The sequence below is a fragment of the Oncorhynchus tshawytscha genome, linkage group LG16, assembly GCF_018296145.1.
Source record: "Oncorhynchus tshawytscha isolate Ot180627B linkage group LG16, Otsh_v2.0, whole genome shotgun sequence".
NCBI lineage: Eukaryota > Metazoa > Chordata > Actinopteri > Salmoniformes > Salmonidae > Oncorhynchus > Oncorhynchus tshawytscha.
This window is the reverse complement of record NC_056444.1, coordinates 5927445-5947444: the sequence shown is the minus strand read 5'-3', so window position 1 is coordinate 5947444 and position 20000 is coordinate 5927445. Positions and strand designations below refer to the sequence as shown.

The window sequence follows — 20000 nt, the reverse complement described above, 5'->3', positions numbered from 1 at the left end:
CATGTTCACCACGAAGAAGAACCCATCCAGGGCCTGGAGGGGGAAGGGGGGAGAAAAATAATAGACGTATATTTAATTGTTGACTGATTGCTTTCTTCAACTTTCTAGCTTTTCAAAATATCTACAAGAGACCAAAGGAGAGGGAGAGGTTTGAGTAGAGACCCAAGGGAGGGGGAGAGGTTTGAGTAGAGACCAAGGGAGTGGGAGAGGTTTGAGTAGAGACCAAGGGAGGGGAAGAGGTTTGAGTAGAGACCAAGGGAGTGGGAGAGGTTTGAGTAGAGACCAAGGGAGGGGAAGAGGTTTGAGTAGAGACCAAGGGAGAGGTTTGAGTAGAGACCAAGGGAGAGGTTTGAGTAGAGACCAAGGGAGAGGTTTGAATAGAGACCCAAGGGAGGGGGAGAGGTTTGAGTAAAAGACCCAAGGGAGAGGGAGAGGTTTGAGTAGAGACCCAAGGGAGAGGGAGAGGTTTGAGTAGAGACCCAAGGGAGAGGGAGAGGTTTGAGTAGAGAGCAAGGGAGAGGGAGAGGTTTGAGTAGAGACCCAAGGGAGGGGGAGAGGTTTGAGTAGAGACCCAAGGGACGGGGAGAGGTTTGAGTAGAGACCAAGGGAGAGGTTTGAGTAGAGACCCAAGGGAGAGGTTTGAGTAGAGACCAAGGGAGAGGTTTGAGTAGAGACCCAAGGGAGGGGGAGAGGTTTGAGTAGAGACCAAGGGAGAGGTTTGAGTAGAGACCAAGGGAGAGGTTTGAGTAGAGACCCAAGGGAGGGGGAGAGGTTTGAGTAAAGACCCAAGGGAGAGGGAGAGGTTTGAGTAGAGACCCAAGGGAGAGGGAGAGGTTTGAGTAGAGACCGAGGGAGAGGTTTGAGTAGAGAGCAAGGGAGAGGGAGAGGTTTGAGTAGAGACCCAAGGGAGGGGGAGAGGTTTGAGTAGAGACCGAGGGAGAGGTTTGAGTAGAGACCCAAGGGAGGGGGAGAGGTTTGAGTAGAGACCCAAGGGAGAGGGAGAGGTTGGAGTAGAGACCCAAGGGAGGGGGAGACGTTTGAGTAGAGACCAAGGAAGAGTGAGAGGTTTGAGTAGAGGCCAAGGGAGAGGGAGAGGTTTGAGTAGAGGCCAAGGAAGAGGGAGAGGTTTGAGTAGAGACCAAGGAAGAGTGAGAGGTTTGAGTAGAGACCGAGGGAGAGGTTTGAGTAGAGCCCCAAGGGAGGGGGAGAGGTTTGAGTAGAGACCAAGGGAGAGGAGGTTTGAGTAGAGACCCAAGGGAGAGGGAGAGGTTTGAGTAGAGAGCAAGGGAGGGGTAGAGGTTTGAGTAGAGAGCAAGGGAGAGGAGGAGGTTTGAGTAGAGGCCAAGGAAGAGGGAGAGGTTTGAGTAGAGGCCAAGGAAGAGGGAGAGGTTTGAGTAGAGGCCAAGGGAGAGGGAGAGGTTTGAGTAGAGACCAAGGAAGAGTGAGAGGTTTGAGTAGAGACCAAGGGAGAGGGAGAGGTTTGAGTAGAGAGCAAGGGAGAGGAGGAGGTTTGAGTAGAGACCCAAGGAAGAGGGAGAGGTTTGAGTAGAGTGGTCTCCGGATTCAGCAGGGTATTTAAACTAAAAAAAGACATTGTCTGTACCTCAAATGGCTTCATATTCCCTTTAAAGGGAACTACATTTAAAGCCCATAGGCTTTAGTCAAAAGTAGAGGGTGCCATGTCAGACACAGACGTCGACTCGATGGATCACTCTGAGGAATGCCCTTTGACCTCGCTAGCTGAACAACGGAGGAAATGTGCAAAACAATACCGCTTAATAAAACCAACACAAATTACCTGCTAATTGTTGTGTTCATAGAAAGCGACAGGGGTGGGATATTAACGATAGCTTTGTTACCAAGGCCCGAGAGTTAATGGACTGTACTGTGTGACTATGGTGGCAGAGGGGAGAGGGAGCGGAGAGAGGGGGGGACAGACAGAGAGACAGAGCCAGAGGGAGAGAGAGATAGATAGAGAATTAGGCAGTGAAGTATGGGGTCCAATCTCTAATAATGAATTTACCAAATGGGACAAACATCCAATCGAAATACTACATGCAGAGTTTTGCAAGACTGTATTGCAAGTGCAAATAAAAACTCCAAATAACGCATGTTTGGGCCAATACCCCCTCCTCATTCGAATAGAAAAAAGATCCATCAAATTTTACAACCATCTAAAAACAAGTGACCCCAAAACATTCCATCACACAGCTCTACAATGTCAAGAGATGAAACCAAAGAAGAGTCCCCTCAGCCAGCTGGTTCTGAGGCTCAGTTCACCAACCCAAACCAACCCCATAGAGCCTCAGAACAGCACTCAGAAAATTTGGCCCAACCAAATCATCACAAAACAAAAACAAAATATATCAGCTATTGGAAAGACACCACAACAAATCAAAGTAAACTTCACTGCTATTTGGCTCTAAACAGACAGTACTTGGTGGCAGACTATCTGACCACTGTGACTGATAGAAAACTGAGGAAAACATTGACTAGGTACAGACTCAGTGAGCACAGTCTGGCTATAGAGACCGGTCATCACAGACAAACCTGGCTGCCCAGAGAGGATAGTCTGGCTATAGAGACCGGTCGTCACAGACAAACCTGGCTGCCCAGAGAGGACAGTCTGGCTATAGAGACCGGTCGTCACAGACAAACCTGGCTGCCCAGAGAGGACAGTCTGCCTGTAGAGACCGTCCATCACAGACAAACCTGGCTGCCCAGAGAGGACAGGCTGTGCTCACTCTGCTCCAGGGGAGAGGTAGAGACAGAGCTGCATTTCCTATTACACTGTGACAAATACTCAGACCAAAGAGAATATTTCTTTCCCAAAATTATAATTCAATACAAAGAATTTGAAACTATAAAAGATTAAGAAAAAATCCAATATTTATTGGGTGAAAAGACACAATGTGCAGTTTTGGCAGCCAAATATGTGTCCTCCTGCCACAACCTGAGGGACGGCCAGTGAAAAGTGCAAAGTAATGTGGATAATATTTCCCATCTTGTTTTGTTTTGTCTTTCATACCAGGTCATGTGTCTTCTCAGTTCATGTTGACACTGATCTACTACCAGGTCATGTGTCTTCTCAGTCATGTTGACACTGGTCTACTACCAGGTCATGTGTCTTCTCAGTCAGGTTGACACTGGTCTACTACCAGGTCATGTGTCTTCTCAGTCACTGGTCCACTACCATTGCTTTAATGTATTGTTGTTCTCATTAATATTGTTGTTGTAGTTGTTGTTAATGGTAATACCCTGTCCACTACTACTAGTATTATTGCTGTTGGTCCCCACCATTTATTTAAATATATATATTTTACATATACATAATATATTTTTATTTTTCGATATGTAGACAATGTAAGTAATAATGAACTTGCCATGTCAATAAAGTCAATTGAATTGAATTGAGAGAGAGTTGGAGAAAGAGACAGTGAGAGAGTTGGAGAAAGAGAGAGAGAGAGAGAGAGAGTTGGAGAAAGAGAGAGAGAGAGAGAGAGAGAGAGAGAGAGAGAGTTGGAGAAAGAGAGAGAGAGTTGGAGAAAGAGAGAGAGCGAGAGAGTTGGAGAAAGAGACAGAGAGAGTTGGAGAAAGAGACAGCGAGAGAGTTGGAGAAAGAGACAGAGAGAGAGATTGGAGAAAGAGACAGAGAGACAGAGTTGGAGAAAGAGAGAGAGTTGGAGAAAGAGACAGAGAGACAGAGTTGGAGAAAGAGACAGAGAGAGAGAGAGAGTTGGAGAAAGAGAGAGAGTTGGAGAAAGAGAGAGAGAGTTGGAGAAAGAGAGAGAGCAGAGAGTTGGAGAAAGAGACAGAGAGAGTTGGAGAAAGAGACAGCGAGAGAGTTGGAGAAAGAGACAGAGAGAGAGATTTGGAGAAAGAGACAGAGAGACAGAGTTGGAGAAAGAGAGAGAGTTGGAGAAAGAGACAGAGAGACAGAGTTGGAGAAAGAGACAGAGAGAGAGAGAGTTGGAGAAAGAGACAGAGAGAGAGTTGGAGAAAGAGACAGAGAGAGAGTTGGAGAAAGAGACAGAGAGAGAGTTGGAGAAAAAGACGGAGAGAGAGAGAGTTGGAGAAAGAGAGAGAGAGAGCGAGTTGGAGAAAGAGACAGAGAGAGTTGGAGAAAGAGACAGCGAGAGAGTTGGAGAAAGAGACAGAGAGAGAGATTTGGAGAAAGAGACAGAGAGACAGAGTTGGAGAAAGAGAGAGAGAGAGAGTTGGAGAAAGAGACAGAGAGAGAGTTGGAGAAAGAGACAGAGAGAGTTGGAGAAAGAGACATAGAAAGAGAGTTGGAGAAAGAGACAGAGAGAGAGTTGGAGACAGAGACAGAGAAAGAGAGTTGGAGAAAGAGACAGAGAGAGAGTTGGAGAAAGAGACAGAGAGAGAGTTGGAGAAAGAGACAGAGAGACAGAGTTGGAGAAAGAGAGAGAGAGAGAGAGAGAGAGAGAGAGTTGGAGAAAGAGACAGAGAGAGAGATTTGGAGAAAGAGAGAGAGACAGAGTTGGAGAAAGAGAGAGAGAGAGAGAGTTGGAGAAAGAGACAGAGAGACCGAGTTGGAGAAAGAGAGAGAGAGAGAGTTGGAGAAAGAGACAGAGAGAGAGTTGGAGAAAGTGACAGTGAGAGAGTTGGAGAAAGAGAGAGAGAGAGAGAGAGAGAGAGAGTTGAGAAAGAGAGAGAGAGTTGGAGAAAGAGAGAGAGAGTTGGAGAAAGAGAGAGAGAAAGAGAGAGAGAGTTGGAGAAAGAGAGAGCGAGAGAGTTAGAGAAAGAGAGAGAGAGAGTTGGAGAAAGAGAGAGAGAGAGAGTTGGAGAAAGAGACAGAGAGAGAGTTGGAGAAAGAGACATAGATAGAGAGTTGGAGAAAGAAACAGAGAGAGAGAGTTGGAGAAAGAGACAGAGAGAGAGTTGGAGAAAGAGACAGAGAGAGAGTTGGAAAAAGAGACAGAGAGAGAGTTGGAGAAAGAGACAAAGAGAGAGTTGGAGAAAGAGACAGAGAGAGTTGGAGAAAGAGACAGAGAGAGTTGGAGAAAGAGACAGAGAGAGTTGGAGAAAGAGACAGAGAGAGTTGGAGAAAGAGAGAGAGAGAGAGTTGGAGAAAGAGACAGAGAGAGAGTTGGAGAAAGAGACAGAGAGAGAGTTGGAGAAAGAGACAAAGAGAGAGATTTGGAGAAAGAGAGAGAGAGAGAGTTGGAGAAAGAGACAGAGAGAGAGTTGGAGAAAGAGAGAGAGAGAGAGTTGGAGAAAGAGACAGAGAGAGAGTTGGAGAAAGAGACAGAGAGAGTTGGAGAAAGAGACAGAGAGAGTTGGAAAGAAAGAGAGTTGGAGAAAGAGACAGAGAGAGAGTTGGAGAAAGAGACAGAGAGAGAGAGTTGGAGAAAGAGAGAGAGAGAGAGAGAGAGTTGGAGAAAGAGACAGAGAGAGAGTTGGAGAAAGAGACAGAGAGAGAGTTGGAGAAAGAGACAGAGAGAGAGTTGGAGAAAGAGACATAGAGAGAGAGTTGGAGAAAGAGACATAGAGAGAGAGTTGGAGAAAGAGAGAGAGAGAGAGAGAGAGAGAGAGAGTTGGAGAAAGAGAGAGAGAGAGTTGGAGAAAGAGACAGAGAGAGAGAGTTGGAGAAAGAGACAGAGACAGAGTTGGAGAAAGAGAGAGAGAGTTGGAGAAAGAGACACAGAGAGAGTTGGAGACAGAGTTGGAGAAAGAGAGTTGGAGAAAGAGAGAGAGAGAGAGTTGGAGAAAGAGACAGAGAGAGAGTTGGAGAAAGAGACATCTATCCCTTGGAGAAAGAGACATAGAGAGAGAGTTGGAGAAAGAGACATAGAGAGAGAGTTGGAGAAAGAGAGATCAGAGAGAGTTGGAGAAAGAGAACCTCCTGCCCAATGTCCTGCATCCCTGATCTCACAGATCCACTGTTCGAAAACAAATCCTGTTTCTGAAAAACTCCCATATCTATTGGGTGAAATTCTGTGTCCCATCACAGCAGCAAGATTTGTGACCTGTTGCCACAGAAAAGGGCATTCTGAAGAACAAACCCATTGTAAATACAACCCAATTTATGCATTTATTTTATCTTGTGTCCTTTAACCAATTGTACATTGTTAAAACACTGTACACACTGTACTGAGCTGGAGGAAATGGCATATATGTCATAATATACTATTATACTATATATATGACATTTGTGTCTTTACAAAACTTTGTATGTGTAATGTTTACTGTTAATTTTTGTTGTTTTTCACTTTATATATTCACTTTGTATGTTGTCACCTCACTTGCTTTGCCCTCAGAACCGTTTCCCATGCCAATAAAGCCCTTGAATTGAATTGAATCTGAAAGAGACAGAGAGGTGTTGGAGAAAGAGACAGAGAGAGAGTTGGAGAAAGAGACAGAGAGAAAGTTGGAGAAAGAGATACTTGGAGAAAGAGACAGAGAGAGAGTTGAGAAAGAGAGAGAGAGAGAGTTGGAGAAAGAGACAGAGAGAGAGTTGGAGAAAGAGAGAGAGAGAGAGTTGGAGAAAGAGACAGAGAGAGAGTTGGAGAAAGAGACAGAGAGAGAGTTGGAGAAAGAGACAGAGAGAGTTGGAGAAAGAGACAGAGAGAGAGTTGTGTGAAAATAACTAACCATCCAGTAACAGCCACAGTCCCATGCCCTGCTTCATACAATATAGCTCATCTATCCCTTATGAACAATGTCATTATCATCACATAGAAAGGCCCTGCTCCTGTCTCTGCTCCTGTCTCTGGTTCTGTCTCTGCTCCTGTCTCTGCTCCTGTCTCTGCTCCTGTCTCTGGTCCTGTCTCTGGTTCTGCCATTACAGCTGGGATTCTACCATCCTGCTCTGAATAAACAAACAGCCCTTTCCCAGGTGAATGACGTCCAACTGTACCCATGTCTGAGCTGGAGGAAATGGCAACTGTCATAATTACTATTCACTGAGTGTACAAAACATTTAGAACGCCATCCTATTATTGAGTTGCACCCTCTGTTGCCCTCAGAACCGCCTCAATTCTTCGGGTCGTGGACTCTACAAGGTGTTGAAAGCGTTCCACAGGGATACTGGCCCCATGTTGACTCCAATGTTCCTCACAGTTGTGTCAAGTTGGCTGGATGTCCTTTGGGTGGTTGGACCATTCGTCACGTGAAACTGTTGAAAAAAATGTGAAAAACCCAGCAGCGTTGCAGTTCTTGTCACAAACCGGTGCGCCTGGAAACCTCCTACCACACCTCGTTCAAAGGCACTTAAATCTTTTGCCCCGCCCATTCACCCTCTGAATTGTCACACAATCCATGTCTCAATCATCTCAAAGATTAAAAATATCCTCCTCTTTCATCTACACTGATTGAAGTGGATTTAACAAGAACACCTGGTAACCATGAAAACAAGCACCTGGTAACCATGAAAACAAGCACCTGGTAACCCTCAACAAACACCTGGGAACCCTCAACAAGCACCTGGTAACCCTCAACAAGCACCTGGTAACCCTCAACAAACACCTGGTAACCCTCAACAAGCACCTGGTAACCCTCAACAAGCACCTGGGAACCCTCAACAAGCACCTGGGAACCCTCAACAAACACCTGGTAACCCTCAACAAGCACCTGGGAACCCTCAACAAGCACCTGGTAACCCTCAACAAGCACCTGGGAACCCTCAACAAGCACCTGGTAACCCTCAACAAGCACCTGGTAACCCTCAACAAGCACCTGGGAACCCTCAACAAGCACCTGGTAACCCTCAACAAGCACCTGGTAACCCTCAACAAGCACCTGGTAACCCTCAACAAGCACCTGGTAACCCTCAACAAGCACCTGGTAACCCTCAACATGCACCTGGGAACCCTCAACAAGCACCTGGTAACCCTCAACAAGCACCTGGTAACCCTCAACAAGCACCTGGGAACCCTCAACAAGCACCTGGTAACCCTCAACAAGCACCTGGGAACCCTCAACAAGCACCTGGTATGTTATTTTCTTGCTTAAAAAACACGCACACACATATATACACATAAACACACTACCGGTCAAAAGTTTAGAACACCTACTACTAACAAATCAAAACATATTTGATATTCTTCAAAGTTAGCTAACTGACAGGCTGACTGGCTAGCTAACTGACAGGCTAGCTAACTGACAGGCTGACTGGCTGGCTAGCTAACTGACAGGCTGACTGGCTAGCTAACAGACAGGCTAGCTAACTGACAGGTTGACTGGCTAGCTAACAGACAGGCTAGCTAACTGACATGTTGACTGGCTAGCTAACAGACAGGCTAGCTAACTGACACGTTGACTGGCTAGCTAACTGACAGGCTGACTGGCTAGCTAAATGACAGGCTAAATGACAGGTTGACTGGCTAGCTAACTGACAGGCTGACTGGCTAGCTAACTGACAGGCTAGCTAACTGACAGGCTGACTGGCTAGCTAACTGACAGGCTAGCTAACTGACAGGCTGACTGGCTAGCTAACTGACAGGCTGACTGGCTAGCTAACTGACAGGCTAGTTAACTGACAGGCTGACTGGCTAGCTAACTGACAGGTTGACTGGCTAGCTAACTGACAGGTTGACTGGCTAGCTAACTGACAGGCTGACTGGCTAGCTAACTAACTGGATAGCTAGCTGACAGGTTGACTGGCTAGCTAACTGACAGGCTAGCTAACTGACAGGTTGACTGGCTAGCTAACTGACAGGCTGACTGGCTGGCTAGCTAACTGACAGGCTGACTATTTGACTGACAACAGCCATGCTGAGTTAGTGTGTCCTCTCTCTTCCTGGTCATTTTCTGCAGACAAATGAAGCAGAAATGTGTACTATGATTTCATCTGGTTGTAAATCACTGGTCTGCTGTGGTGGCTCTCCACTGCTGTGATAACATCTGGTTGTAAATCACGAGTCTGCTGTAGTGTGCTGAGCAACGTGCCCGTTGTCCCACGCAGCCGACAGACCGCCATACACACAGCTACCGAATTGCCTCTGACGTCTAATGGCCAAGCAACACCCACAGCCTCACTGCCTGCCGGCCTGATGAATCAGTTCATTCAGCCTTCTCTTCCCTCCTCCCATTCCGCTATTCCCTCTGTTCACTGTGAGACGTCTTCTGTCAGGATATTATTTATAGCTCTAGAGGTCCACCGTCACTGAATCCACATGCAACTCTGCTAAATATAGCCACTTTTCCTCTCTCCCCTCTCCCCCTGCCTCCCTCTCTCCCTCTCCCCTGCCTCCCTCTCTCCCTCTCCCCTGCCTCCCTCTCCCCCTCTCCCCTGCCTCCCTCTCTCCCTCTCCCCTGCCTCCCTCTCCCCTCTCCCCTGCCTCCCTCTCCCCCTCTCCCCTGCCTCCCTCTCTCCCCTTCCACTGCCCTTCCCTCTTCCCCCTTCTCTCCCCCTCCTGCCTGCTTTCCCATCTGTTGGCTGCCGGTGGATGGAGGGACGGACAGGAGACCAGCGCTTCACACCCACACTCTCTGAGTACAGACTCTGTTAGCTCGCTCCATAGGCTGTCGGGCAGGAAACGCCCCCACGTGTCAGCATGCAAAAGCAACCTTGGTTTTGAATGAACTGCCTGGATATAACCCAGCCTAACCCAACCCAGCCCAACCGGCCCAACCCAGCCAGCCCAGCCCAGCCCAACCCAGCCGGCCCAACCCAGCCGGCCCAGCCCAACCCAGCCCGGTCCAGCCCAGCAGTAGCAGCAGCTCTCAGACTCACCTCCAGCATCATTGGTCCGAGAGCCTCCTTGTCGATGACGGATTGGCCCGTTGATGAGATATCCGCCTTCTGTACCTCCTCCTCATTGGCTGCTGCTGCTTTCTCTGTGGGCAAGAAAGACAAATCAGAATCATGTTTCTTTCTTTACCTCAAATGTCCTCACAGCCTCATCAACAGCCCCATCAACAGCCTCATCAACAGCCCCATCAACAGCCTCATCAACAGCCTAATCAACAGCCCCATCAACAGCCTCATCAACAGCCCCATCAACAGCCTCATCAACAGCCCCATCAATAGCCTCATCAACAGCCCCATCAACAGCCTCATCAACAGCCCCATCAACAGCCTCATCAACAGCCCCATCAACAGCCTCATCAACAGCCCCATCAATAGCCTCATCAACAGCCCCATCAACAGCCCCGTCAACAGCCTCAACAGCCCCATCAACAGCCTCATCAACAGCCCCATCAACAGCCTCACCAACAGCCCCATCAACAGCCTCATCAACAGCCCCATCAATAGCCTCATCAACAGCCCCATCAACAGCCCATCAACAGCCCCATCAACAGCCTCATCAACAGCCCCATCAACAGCCCTATCAACAGATATAAACCCAGAGAGACAAAGACTGGCTCTAGTCTGAGCAAATGGCACCCCAGTACAGCCCATCAAAAGTAGTGCACTACAAATGTAATAGGGTGGTATTTGGAATGAGAAGAACATGCTGTTCATTTGGACGCTCAGCTGCATCCTCTTCCTTCTTCCTGTTTAATAGAGATTCAGCCGTTAAAAGAAACCGCTTGAGGATCTCTTTTAACATTTACCCCTTCTTCCTGTTTAATAGAGATTCAGCCTCATCAAAAGCCCCAGGATCTCTTTTAACATTTACTCTTCCTTCTTCCTGTTTAATAGATTCATAAACCGTTAAAACCAGAGGATCTCTTTTAACATCTACTCTTCCTTCTTCCTGTTTAATAGAGATTCTTAGACCGTTAAAAGGCACCCTTGAGGATCTCTTTTAACATTTACTCTTCCTTCTTCCTGTTTAATAGAGATTCAGTTAGACAAAAGAAACCGTAGGATCTCTTTTAACATTTACTCAATAGAGATTCAGTAATAGTTAAAAGAAACCGCTTGAGGATCTCTTTTAACATTTAGTCTTCCTTCTTCCTGTTTAATAGAGATTCAGTTAGACCGTTAAAAGAAACCACTTGAGGATCTCTTTTAACATTTAGTCTGTTCTTCCTGTTTAATAGAGATTCAGTTAGACCGTTAAAAGAAACCGCAGGATCTCTTTTAACATTTAGTCTTCTTCTTCCTGTTTAATAGAGATTCAGTTAGACCGTTAAAAGAAACCGCTTGAGGATCTCTTTTAACATTTAGTCTTCCTTCTTCCTGTTTAATAGAGATTCAGTTAGACCGTTAAAAGAAACCGCTTGAGGATCTCTTTTAACATTTACTCTTCCTTCTTCCTGTTTAATAGAGATTCAGTTAGACCGTTAAAAGAAACCGCTTGAGGATCTCTTTTAACATTTACTCTTCCTTCTTCCTGTTTAATAGAGATTCAGTTAGACCGTTAAAAGAAACCACTTGAGGATCTCTTTTAACATTTAGTCTTCCTTCTTCCTGTTTAATAGAGATTCAGTTAGACCGTTTTTTTTTTTTTACCTCTATTTAACTAGGCAAGTCAGCTAAGAACAAATTCTTATGTTCCATGACAGCCTAGGAACAGTGGGTTAACTGCCTGTTCAGGGGCAGAAACGACAGATTTGTACCTTGTCAGCTCAGGGATTTAAACTTGCAACCTTTCGGTTACTAGTCCAACACTCAAACCACTAGGCTACCCTGCCACCCCAGAAACCGCTTGAGGATCTCTTTTAACATTTACTCTTCTGTTTCAGTTTAATAAAGAGAATAACAGATCTTCAAGGGAGGAGAAATCTATCCATCTCTTATACAATAATCAAATGAATGTCAAATGAGTCCTAATGTAGGCTATGTGATCCCATTAATAACTCAGACCTTATCAGAGACATTCACCCTCAAATCCCTCCTTACAATCACTGACCTATATGAGAGACATCACACAGACAGTCCCAAATGGCATCCTTACTCCCTTCATAGCGCCCTACCCTTGACAAGGGCCGTAGGGAAACCCATAGGTCAAAGGTTACGCACTATGCAGGGGATAGGGTGCCATCTCTCTCTCTCTCTCTCTCTCAGCCAATCTTCTCTTTCCTCACTGATCTCACAAAGCATTCACGCACAGCGTATTGTTTAGACACCACCCGCTGCCATGTCACTAACTGGGGCACGAACTGTGTGTGTGTGTGTGCGCACACGCAGCATGAAGCTTTCACGCGGGTGTCGGGCGGCTAGATGGATGGTCATTGTTAACGTAAGAAAAATACCTCTAAAGTCATTATGGAAAGAGCGTCGCCCCTCCTCCAACTGAGTGAACAACTTCTGCTGTCGGACGGATGGACAGGGACGGACGGAGTGGGACGGACAGGGACGGACGGAGAGGGACGGACGGACGGAGAGGGACGGACGGAGAGGGACGGACGGACGGAGAGGGACGGACAGAGGACGGACAGGACGGACGAGGGACGGACAGGGATGGACGGAGAGGGACGGACGGAGAGGGACGGACAGGGACAGATGGAGAGGGACGGACAGGGATGGACGGAGAGGGACGGACGGAGAGGGACGGACAGGGACGGATGGAGAGGGAAGGACAGGGACGGACGGAGAGGGACGGATGGAGAGGGAGGGACAGGAACGGATGGAGAGGGACGGACAGGGACGGATGGAGAGGGACGGACAGGGACGGACGGAGAGGGACGGACGGACGGAGAGGGGCGGACGGAGAGGGACGGATGGACAGGGATAGATGGAGAGGGCCAATACAAGGTAGAGGACAATACAAGGTAGGGCCCAATACAAGGTAGGGGACAATACAAGGTAGGGCCCAATACAAGGTAGGGGACAATACGAGGTAGGGGCCAATACAAGGTAGGGGTCAATACAATGTAGGGCCCAATACAAGGTAGGGTCCAATACAAGGTAGGGCCCAATACAAGGTAGGGCCCAATACAAGGTAGGGGACAATACAAGGTATTGGCCTTTACAAGGTAGAGGTACAATACAAGGTAGGGCACAATACAAGGTAGGGGTCAATACAATGTAGGGCCCAATACAAGGTAGGGGCCAATACAAGGTAGGGCCCAATACAAGGTAGGGGACAATGCAAGGTAGGGGACAATACAAGGTAGGGGCCAATACAAGGTAGAGGACAATACAAGGTAGGGCCCAATACAAGGTAGGGGACAATACAAGGTAGGGGACAATACAAGGTAGGGCCCAATACAAGGTAGGGGACAATACAATGTAGGGGCCAATACAAGGTAGGGGCCCAATACAAGGTAGGGCCCAATACAAGGTAGGGCCCAATACAAGGTAGGGGACAATACAATGTAGGGGACAATACAATGTAGGGGCCAATACTAGGTAGGGGCCAATACTAGGTAGGGGCCAATACAAGGTAGGGGCCAATACAAGGTAGGGCCCAATACAAGGTAGGGGCCAATACAAGGTAGGGGTCAATACAATGTAGGGCCCAATACAAGGTAGGGACCAATACAAGGTAGGGGCCAATACAAGGTAGGGCCCAATACAAGGTAGGGCCCAATACAAGGTAGGGGACAATACAATGTAGGGCCAATACTAGGTAGGGGCCAATACAAGGTAGGGCCCAATACAAGGTAGGGGACAATACAATGTAGGGGACAATACAATGTAGGGGACAATACAATGTAGGGGCCAATACAAGGTAGGGCCCAATACAAGGTAGGGGGCAATACAAGGTATGGGCCTTTACAAGGTAGAGGTACAATACAAGGTAGGGCACAATACAAGGTAGGGGTCAATACAATGTAGGGCCCAATACAAGGTAGGGGCCAATACAAGGTAGGGCCCAATACAAGGTAGGGGACAATACAAGGTAGGGGACAATACAAGGTAGGGGCCAATACAAGGTAGAGGACAATACAAGGTAGGGCCCAATACAAGGTAGGGGACAATACAAGGTAGGGGACAATACAAGGTAGGGCCCAATACAAGGTAGGGGACAATACAATGTAGGGGCCAATACAAGGTAGGGGCCCAATACAAGGTAGGGCCCAATACAAGGTAGGGCCCAATACAAGGTAGGGGACAATACAATGTAGGGGACAATACAATGTAGGGGCCAATACTAGGTAGGGGCCAATACTAGGTAGGGGCCAATACAAGGTAGGGGCCAATACAAGGTAGGGCCCAATACAAGGTAGGGGCCAATACAAGGTAGGGGTCAATACAATGTAGGGCCCAATACAAGGTAGGGACCAATACAAGGTAGGGGCCAATACAAGGTAGGGCCCAATACAAGGTAGGGCCCAATACAAGGTAGGGGACAATACAAGGTAGGGCCCAATACAAGGTAGGGGACAATACAATGTAGGGGACAATACAATGTAGGGGCCAATACTAGGTAGGGGCCAATACTAGGTAGGGGCCAATACAAGGTAGGGGCCAATACAAAGTAGGGGCCAAACAAAGTAGGGCCCAATACAAGGTAGGGGAACAATACAAGGTGGGGGCCAATACAAGGTAGGGGACAATACAAGGTAGGGCCCAATACAAGGTAGGGGACAATACAATGTAGGGGCCAATACAAGGTAGGAGCCCAATACAAGGTAGGGCCCAATACAAGTTAGGGGACAATACAATGTAGGGGACAATACAATGTAGGGGCCAATACTAGGTAGGGGCCAATACTAGGTAGGGGCCAATACAAGGTAGGGGCCAATACAAGGTAGGGCCCAATACAAGGTAGGGGACAATACAATGTAGGGGACAATACAATGTAGGGCCCAATACAAGGTAGGGGCCAATACAAGGTAGGGCCCAATACAAGGTAGGGGCCAATACAAGGTAGAGCCCAATACAAGGTAGGGGACAATACAAGGTAGGGGCCAATACAAGGTAGGGGCAATACAAGGTAGGGAACAATACAAGGTAGGGGCCAATACAAGGTGGGGACAATACAAGGTGGGGGACAATACAAGGTAGGGGCCAATACAAGGTATGGGCAAATACAAGGTAGGGGACAATTCAAGGTAGGGGGCAATACAAGATAGGGGACAATACAAGGTAGGGGCCAATACATGGTAGGGGACAATACAAGGTAGGGGCCAATACAAGGTAGGGACCAATACAGGGTAGGGATTCTATACATGTATCCTACAAGGTAGGAGGCAAGACAAGGAGGGGACAATACAATGTACAATACAAGGGAGGGACAATACATAGGGGTCAATACAAAGTCTGGGCCAATACAAGGTCTAAACATGAATGCTGAATGAGGAGGGGGACAAGGTAGGGCTAAACAGAGGGGGCACAATACAAGGTAGGGCCCAATACAAGGTAGGGGACAAACATGATGGGGAATACAAGGAGGAGGAATAAGGTATGGCTAAACAGGTAGGGGAATATATAAAGGTAGGGGGAATACAAGGTAGGGACAATACAAGGTAGGGCACAAACAGGATGCCAATGAGGAGGAGGAGATTCTACATGTATCCTCTAAAGTTCAGAGGCTCCATACCTCCTGGGAGAGACCCTATATTCAAAGCAAAGTCTGCCCTACTTCTAAACATGATGCTGATGAGGAGGAGGAGAAGGTATGGCTAAACAGAGAGGGGGACGTATTAGAGTGTCGCACCTACTTCTAAACAGGATGCTGATGAGGAGGAGGAGAAGGTATGGCTAAACAGAGAGGGGGACGTATTAGAGTGTCGCACCTACTTCTAAACATGATGCTGATGAGGAGGAGGAGAAGGTATGAGTGTCGCACCGTGCCAGTTTCACGTGAGACCATATAGCAGGGGGAGACAGGTACACAGAGGAACAGAGGAGGTAGAGGCCGGAGGGAGGGGGTGGGGGGGTCGTGAGGCGCTAGTATGCTGGCAGCAAACACACACCGAGCTCTTCCACAGTGTGAAAACAGAGCAGGAAAAGTAGCCAAGGAGAAGCAGCAGGCTGCATTCTGCATCACACACACACACACACACCATTAACCCTGAAAGAGGTGTGTGTGTGTGTGTGTGTGTGTGTGTGTGTGTGTGTGTCAGCAGGTCTTGAGCAGACCCAGCAGGCTCCAGTAAACCAGCACAGCTGACGCGAGTACAACATCATCACTCACTGTCTCACACACACACACACACACACACACACACACACACACACACACACACACACACACACACACACACACACACACACACACACACACACACACACACACACACACACACACACACACACACACACACACACACATGTTATTTGTATATCATCTTGGTCCATTCTCTGTACATTGTCCTAATAGGAACCATTGTGTATAATGTGGAGGACTTTATTACCTAATGATATGCTACAGAGCTGAGCGACTTGTTTTATATGTGACAGAGTGGTGTGTGTGTGTGTGTGTGTGTGTGTGTGTGTGTGTGTGTGTGTGTGTGTGTTATTAAGTTTATTAATTCGACCATTTTATAAAAACACACAAAGTCCAGGACTTATTTCCATTGTGGTCCTCTTGAAACAAGACGGCTAGACAAGATCCAACAGAGTTAAACACAGCATGACAGAGAGATAATAAAACAACATGACAGAGAGATAATAAAACACAGCATGACAGAGAGATAATAAAACACAGCATGACAGAGAGATAATAAAACAACATGACAGAGAGATAATAAAACAACATGACAGAGATAATAAAACAACATGACAGAGATAATAAAACAACATGACAGAGATAATAAAACAACATGACAGAGCGATAATAAAACACAGTATGGCAGAGAGATAATAAAACACAGCATGACAGAGAGATAATAAAACACAACATGACAGAGACAATAAAACAACATGACAGAGATAATAAAACACAACATGACAGAGAGATAATAAAACACAGCATGGCAGAGATAATAAAACACAACATGACAGAGATAATAAAACACAGTCATGCTGTGTTTAACTGAACATCTTAGAGTGTTTTTAGAGTGTTTTTTATTATGACAGAGATAATAACATCCCTGTTGCATCCTCTTTAAGTACTTGTTACTTTAATTTATTATTCTTATTCATATTTTTTATTTTTATTAAACTGCATTGTTGGTTAGGAGCTTGTAAGTAAGCATTTCACTGTAAGGTCTACCTACACCTGTTGTATTTGGCGCATGTGACTAATAGAATTTGATATGATTTGTTAGTGGATTATCTTTGCCAAGATAATCCATCCACTTGACAGGTGTGACAGGTGTCAAGAAGCTGATTAAACATCAGGATCATTACACAGGTGCAACTTGTACTGGGGACAATAAAAAACACTCTAAGATGTTCAGTTTTGTCACACAACACAATGCCACAGATGTCTCAAGTGTTGATGGAGCGTGCAATTGGCATGCTGACTGCAGGAATGTCCACCAGAGTTGTTGCCATTGAAGTTGATGTTAGTTTCTCTACCATAAGCCGCCTCAATGTCATTTTAGAGAATTTGGCAGTACGTCCAAGTGGCCTCACAACCGCAGACCACGTGTATGGCGTCGTGTGTTTGAGCGGTTTGCTAATGTCAATGTTGTGAACAGGGTGCTTCATGGTGGTGGTGGGGTTATGATATGCGCAGGCATAAACTACAGACGAACACAATTGCATTTTATCAATGGCAATTTGAATGCACAAAAAAATACATGAGAAGATACTGAGGTCCATTGGGAGGCCCATTGTGAGGTCCATTGTGAGGTCCATTGTGAGGTCCATTGGGAGGTCCATTGGGAGGTCCATTCGGAGGTCCATTGTGAGGTCCATTGGGAGGTCCATTGTGAGGTCCATTGTGAGGTCCATTGTGAGGTCCATTGGGAGGTCCATCCATTGTGAGGTCCATTGGGAGGTCCATTGTGAGGCCCATTGTGAGGTCCATTGGGAGGCCCATCCATTGTGAGGCCCATTGTGAGGTCCATTGGGAGGTCCATTGGGAGTCCATCCATTGGGAGGCCCATTGTGAGGTCCATTGGGAGGTCCCATTGTGAGGTCCATTGTGAGGTCCATTGGGAGGTCCATTGGGAGGTCCATTGTGAGGTCCATTGTGAGGTCCATTGTGAGGTCCATTGTGAGGTCCATTGGGAGGCCCATTGTGAGGTCCATTGTGAGGTCCATTGGGAGGCCCATTGGGAGGTCCATTGTGAGGTCCATTGTGAGGCCCATTGTGAGGCCCATTTTTAAGGTTTCTGTATTCTCAGTCATGTGAAATCCATAGATTAGGACCTAATGAATTTGATTCAATTGACTGATTTCCTGATATGAACTGTAACTGTAAAATAAACTGTAACTGTAAAATAAATGTAAATGTTGCATGTTTCGCTTACACTGTTTAGTATAATATTATTTACATTAATTACATTATTCTTTAAGCAAATAGATGTTTCCTTACATGGACCGAAACATAAATATACAACAAAGGGTGTGTCCCAATTGGCCCCATATTCTCTACATAGTGCACTATTTCCCTATGGAGCCTGGTCAAAAGTAGTGCACTATATAGGGAATAGGGTGTAATTTGGAAACATAAACGCAATTGCCAGACTAACAGTCCTGCCCACACAATGAACTAACCTCCTGTCATGGTACTGGTACCGGGCTAACCTCCCTTCAGGGTCCAGGTACCGGGCTCCAGGTACCTCCCCTTCAGGTTCCAGGTACCGGGCTAACCTCCCGGGTCAGGGTCCAGGGTCCAGGTACCGGGCTAACCTCCCTTCAGGGTCCAGGTACCGGGCTAACCTCCCTTCAGGGTCCAGGTACCGGGCTAATCTCCCTTCAGGGTCCAGGTACCGGGCTAACCTCCCTCATGGTCAGGTCCAGGTACTGCTAACCTCCCTTCAGGGTCCAGGGGGCTCCAGGTACCAGGTACCGGGCTAACCTCCCAGTCAGGGTCCAGGGTACCGGGCTAACCTCCCTTCAGGGTCCAGGTAACCTCCCTTCAGGGTCCAGGTACCGAGGGTCCAGGTCCCCTCCCTTCAGGGTCCAGGTACCGGGTCCAGGTACTAACCTCCCGTCAGGGTCCAGGTTCCGACCTCCCGTCAGGGTCCAGGTACCGGGCTTACCTCCTCCCAGGTACCTGCTAACCTCCCTTCAGGGTCCAGGTACCGGGCTAACCTCCGGTCCTGGTCCTGGTAGGGTCCTGGCTAACCTCCCTTCAGGGTCCAGGTACCGGGCTAACCTCCCTTCAGGGTCCAGGTACCGGGCTAACCTCCCGTCAGGGTCCAGGTACTGGGCCAGGTAACCTCCTCCCCTTAGGGTCCAGGTACCGGGCTAACCTCCCTTCAGGGTCCAGGTAACCTCCTGTCATGGTCCTGGTACCGGACTAACCTCCTGTCATGGTCCAGGTATCGGACTAACCTCCTGTCATGGTCCAGGTACCCTTCAGGGCTAACTCCTCCTTCAGGGTCCAGGTACCGGGCTAACCTCCCGGGGTCCAGGTAACTAACCTCCCTTCCAGGGGGCTAACCTCCAGGTCCAGGTACCGGGGGTCCAGGTAACCTCCCGTCAGGGGGTCCAGGTACCGGGCTAACCTCCCGTCAGGGTCCAGGTAACCTCCCTTCCAGGGACCAGGTACCGGGGGGGCTCCAGGTAACCTCCCTTCCAGGTACCGGGCTCCAAGGTACCGGGCTAACCTCCCTTCAGGGTCCAGGTACCGGGCTAACCTCCCTTCAGGGTCCAGGTACCGGGCTCCCTTCAGGGTCCAGGTACCGGGCCTCCCTTCAGGGTCCAGGTACTGGGCTAACCTCCCGTCAGGGTCCAGGTACCGGGCTAACCTCCCTTCAGGGTCCAAGTACCGGGCCAGGTAACCTCCCTTCAGGGTCCAGGTACCGGGCTAACCTCCCTTCAGGGTCCAGGTACCGGGCTAACCTCCCTTCAGGGTCCAGGTACCGGGCTAACCTCCCTTCAGGGTCCAGGTACCTCCCTTCAGGGCCAGGTAACCTCCCTTCAGGGTCCAGGTACCGGGCAGGGTCCAGGTACCTCCCCCTTCAGGGTCCAGGTCCAAGGGTCCAGGTACCGGGCTAACCTCCCTTCAGGGTCCAGGTACCGGGCTAACCTCCCTTCAGGGTCCAGATTAACCTCCCGGGTCCAGGTACCGGGCTAACCTCCCTTCAGGGTCCAGGTACCGGGCCAGGTACCTCCCCCTTCAGGGTCCAGGTAC

The 20000-nt window shown here is 48.1% G+C and overlaps 1 protein-coding gene across 1 annotated transcript in view; it reads right to left on the bottom strand.

Annotated features, from left to right (window-relative positions):
- Positions 1-20000, bottom strand: part of LOC112239876 (nuclear receptor coactivator 2-like) — a 231202-nt gene that overhangs the window by 97662 nt on the left and 113540 nt on the right. Inside the window, 2 exon segments of the mRNA XM_042298708.1 lie at positions 1-33; positions 9698-9801. The exon segment at positions 1-33 is cut by the window's left edge and continues 145 nt beyond it. Of these exon segments, the coding sequence (XP_042154642.1) occupies positions 1-33; positions 9698-9801 (137 nt within the window).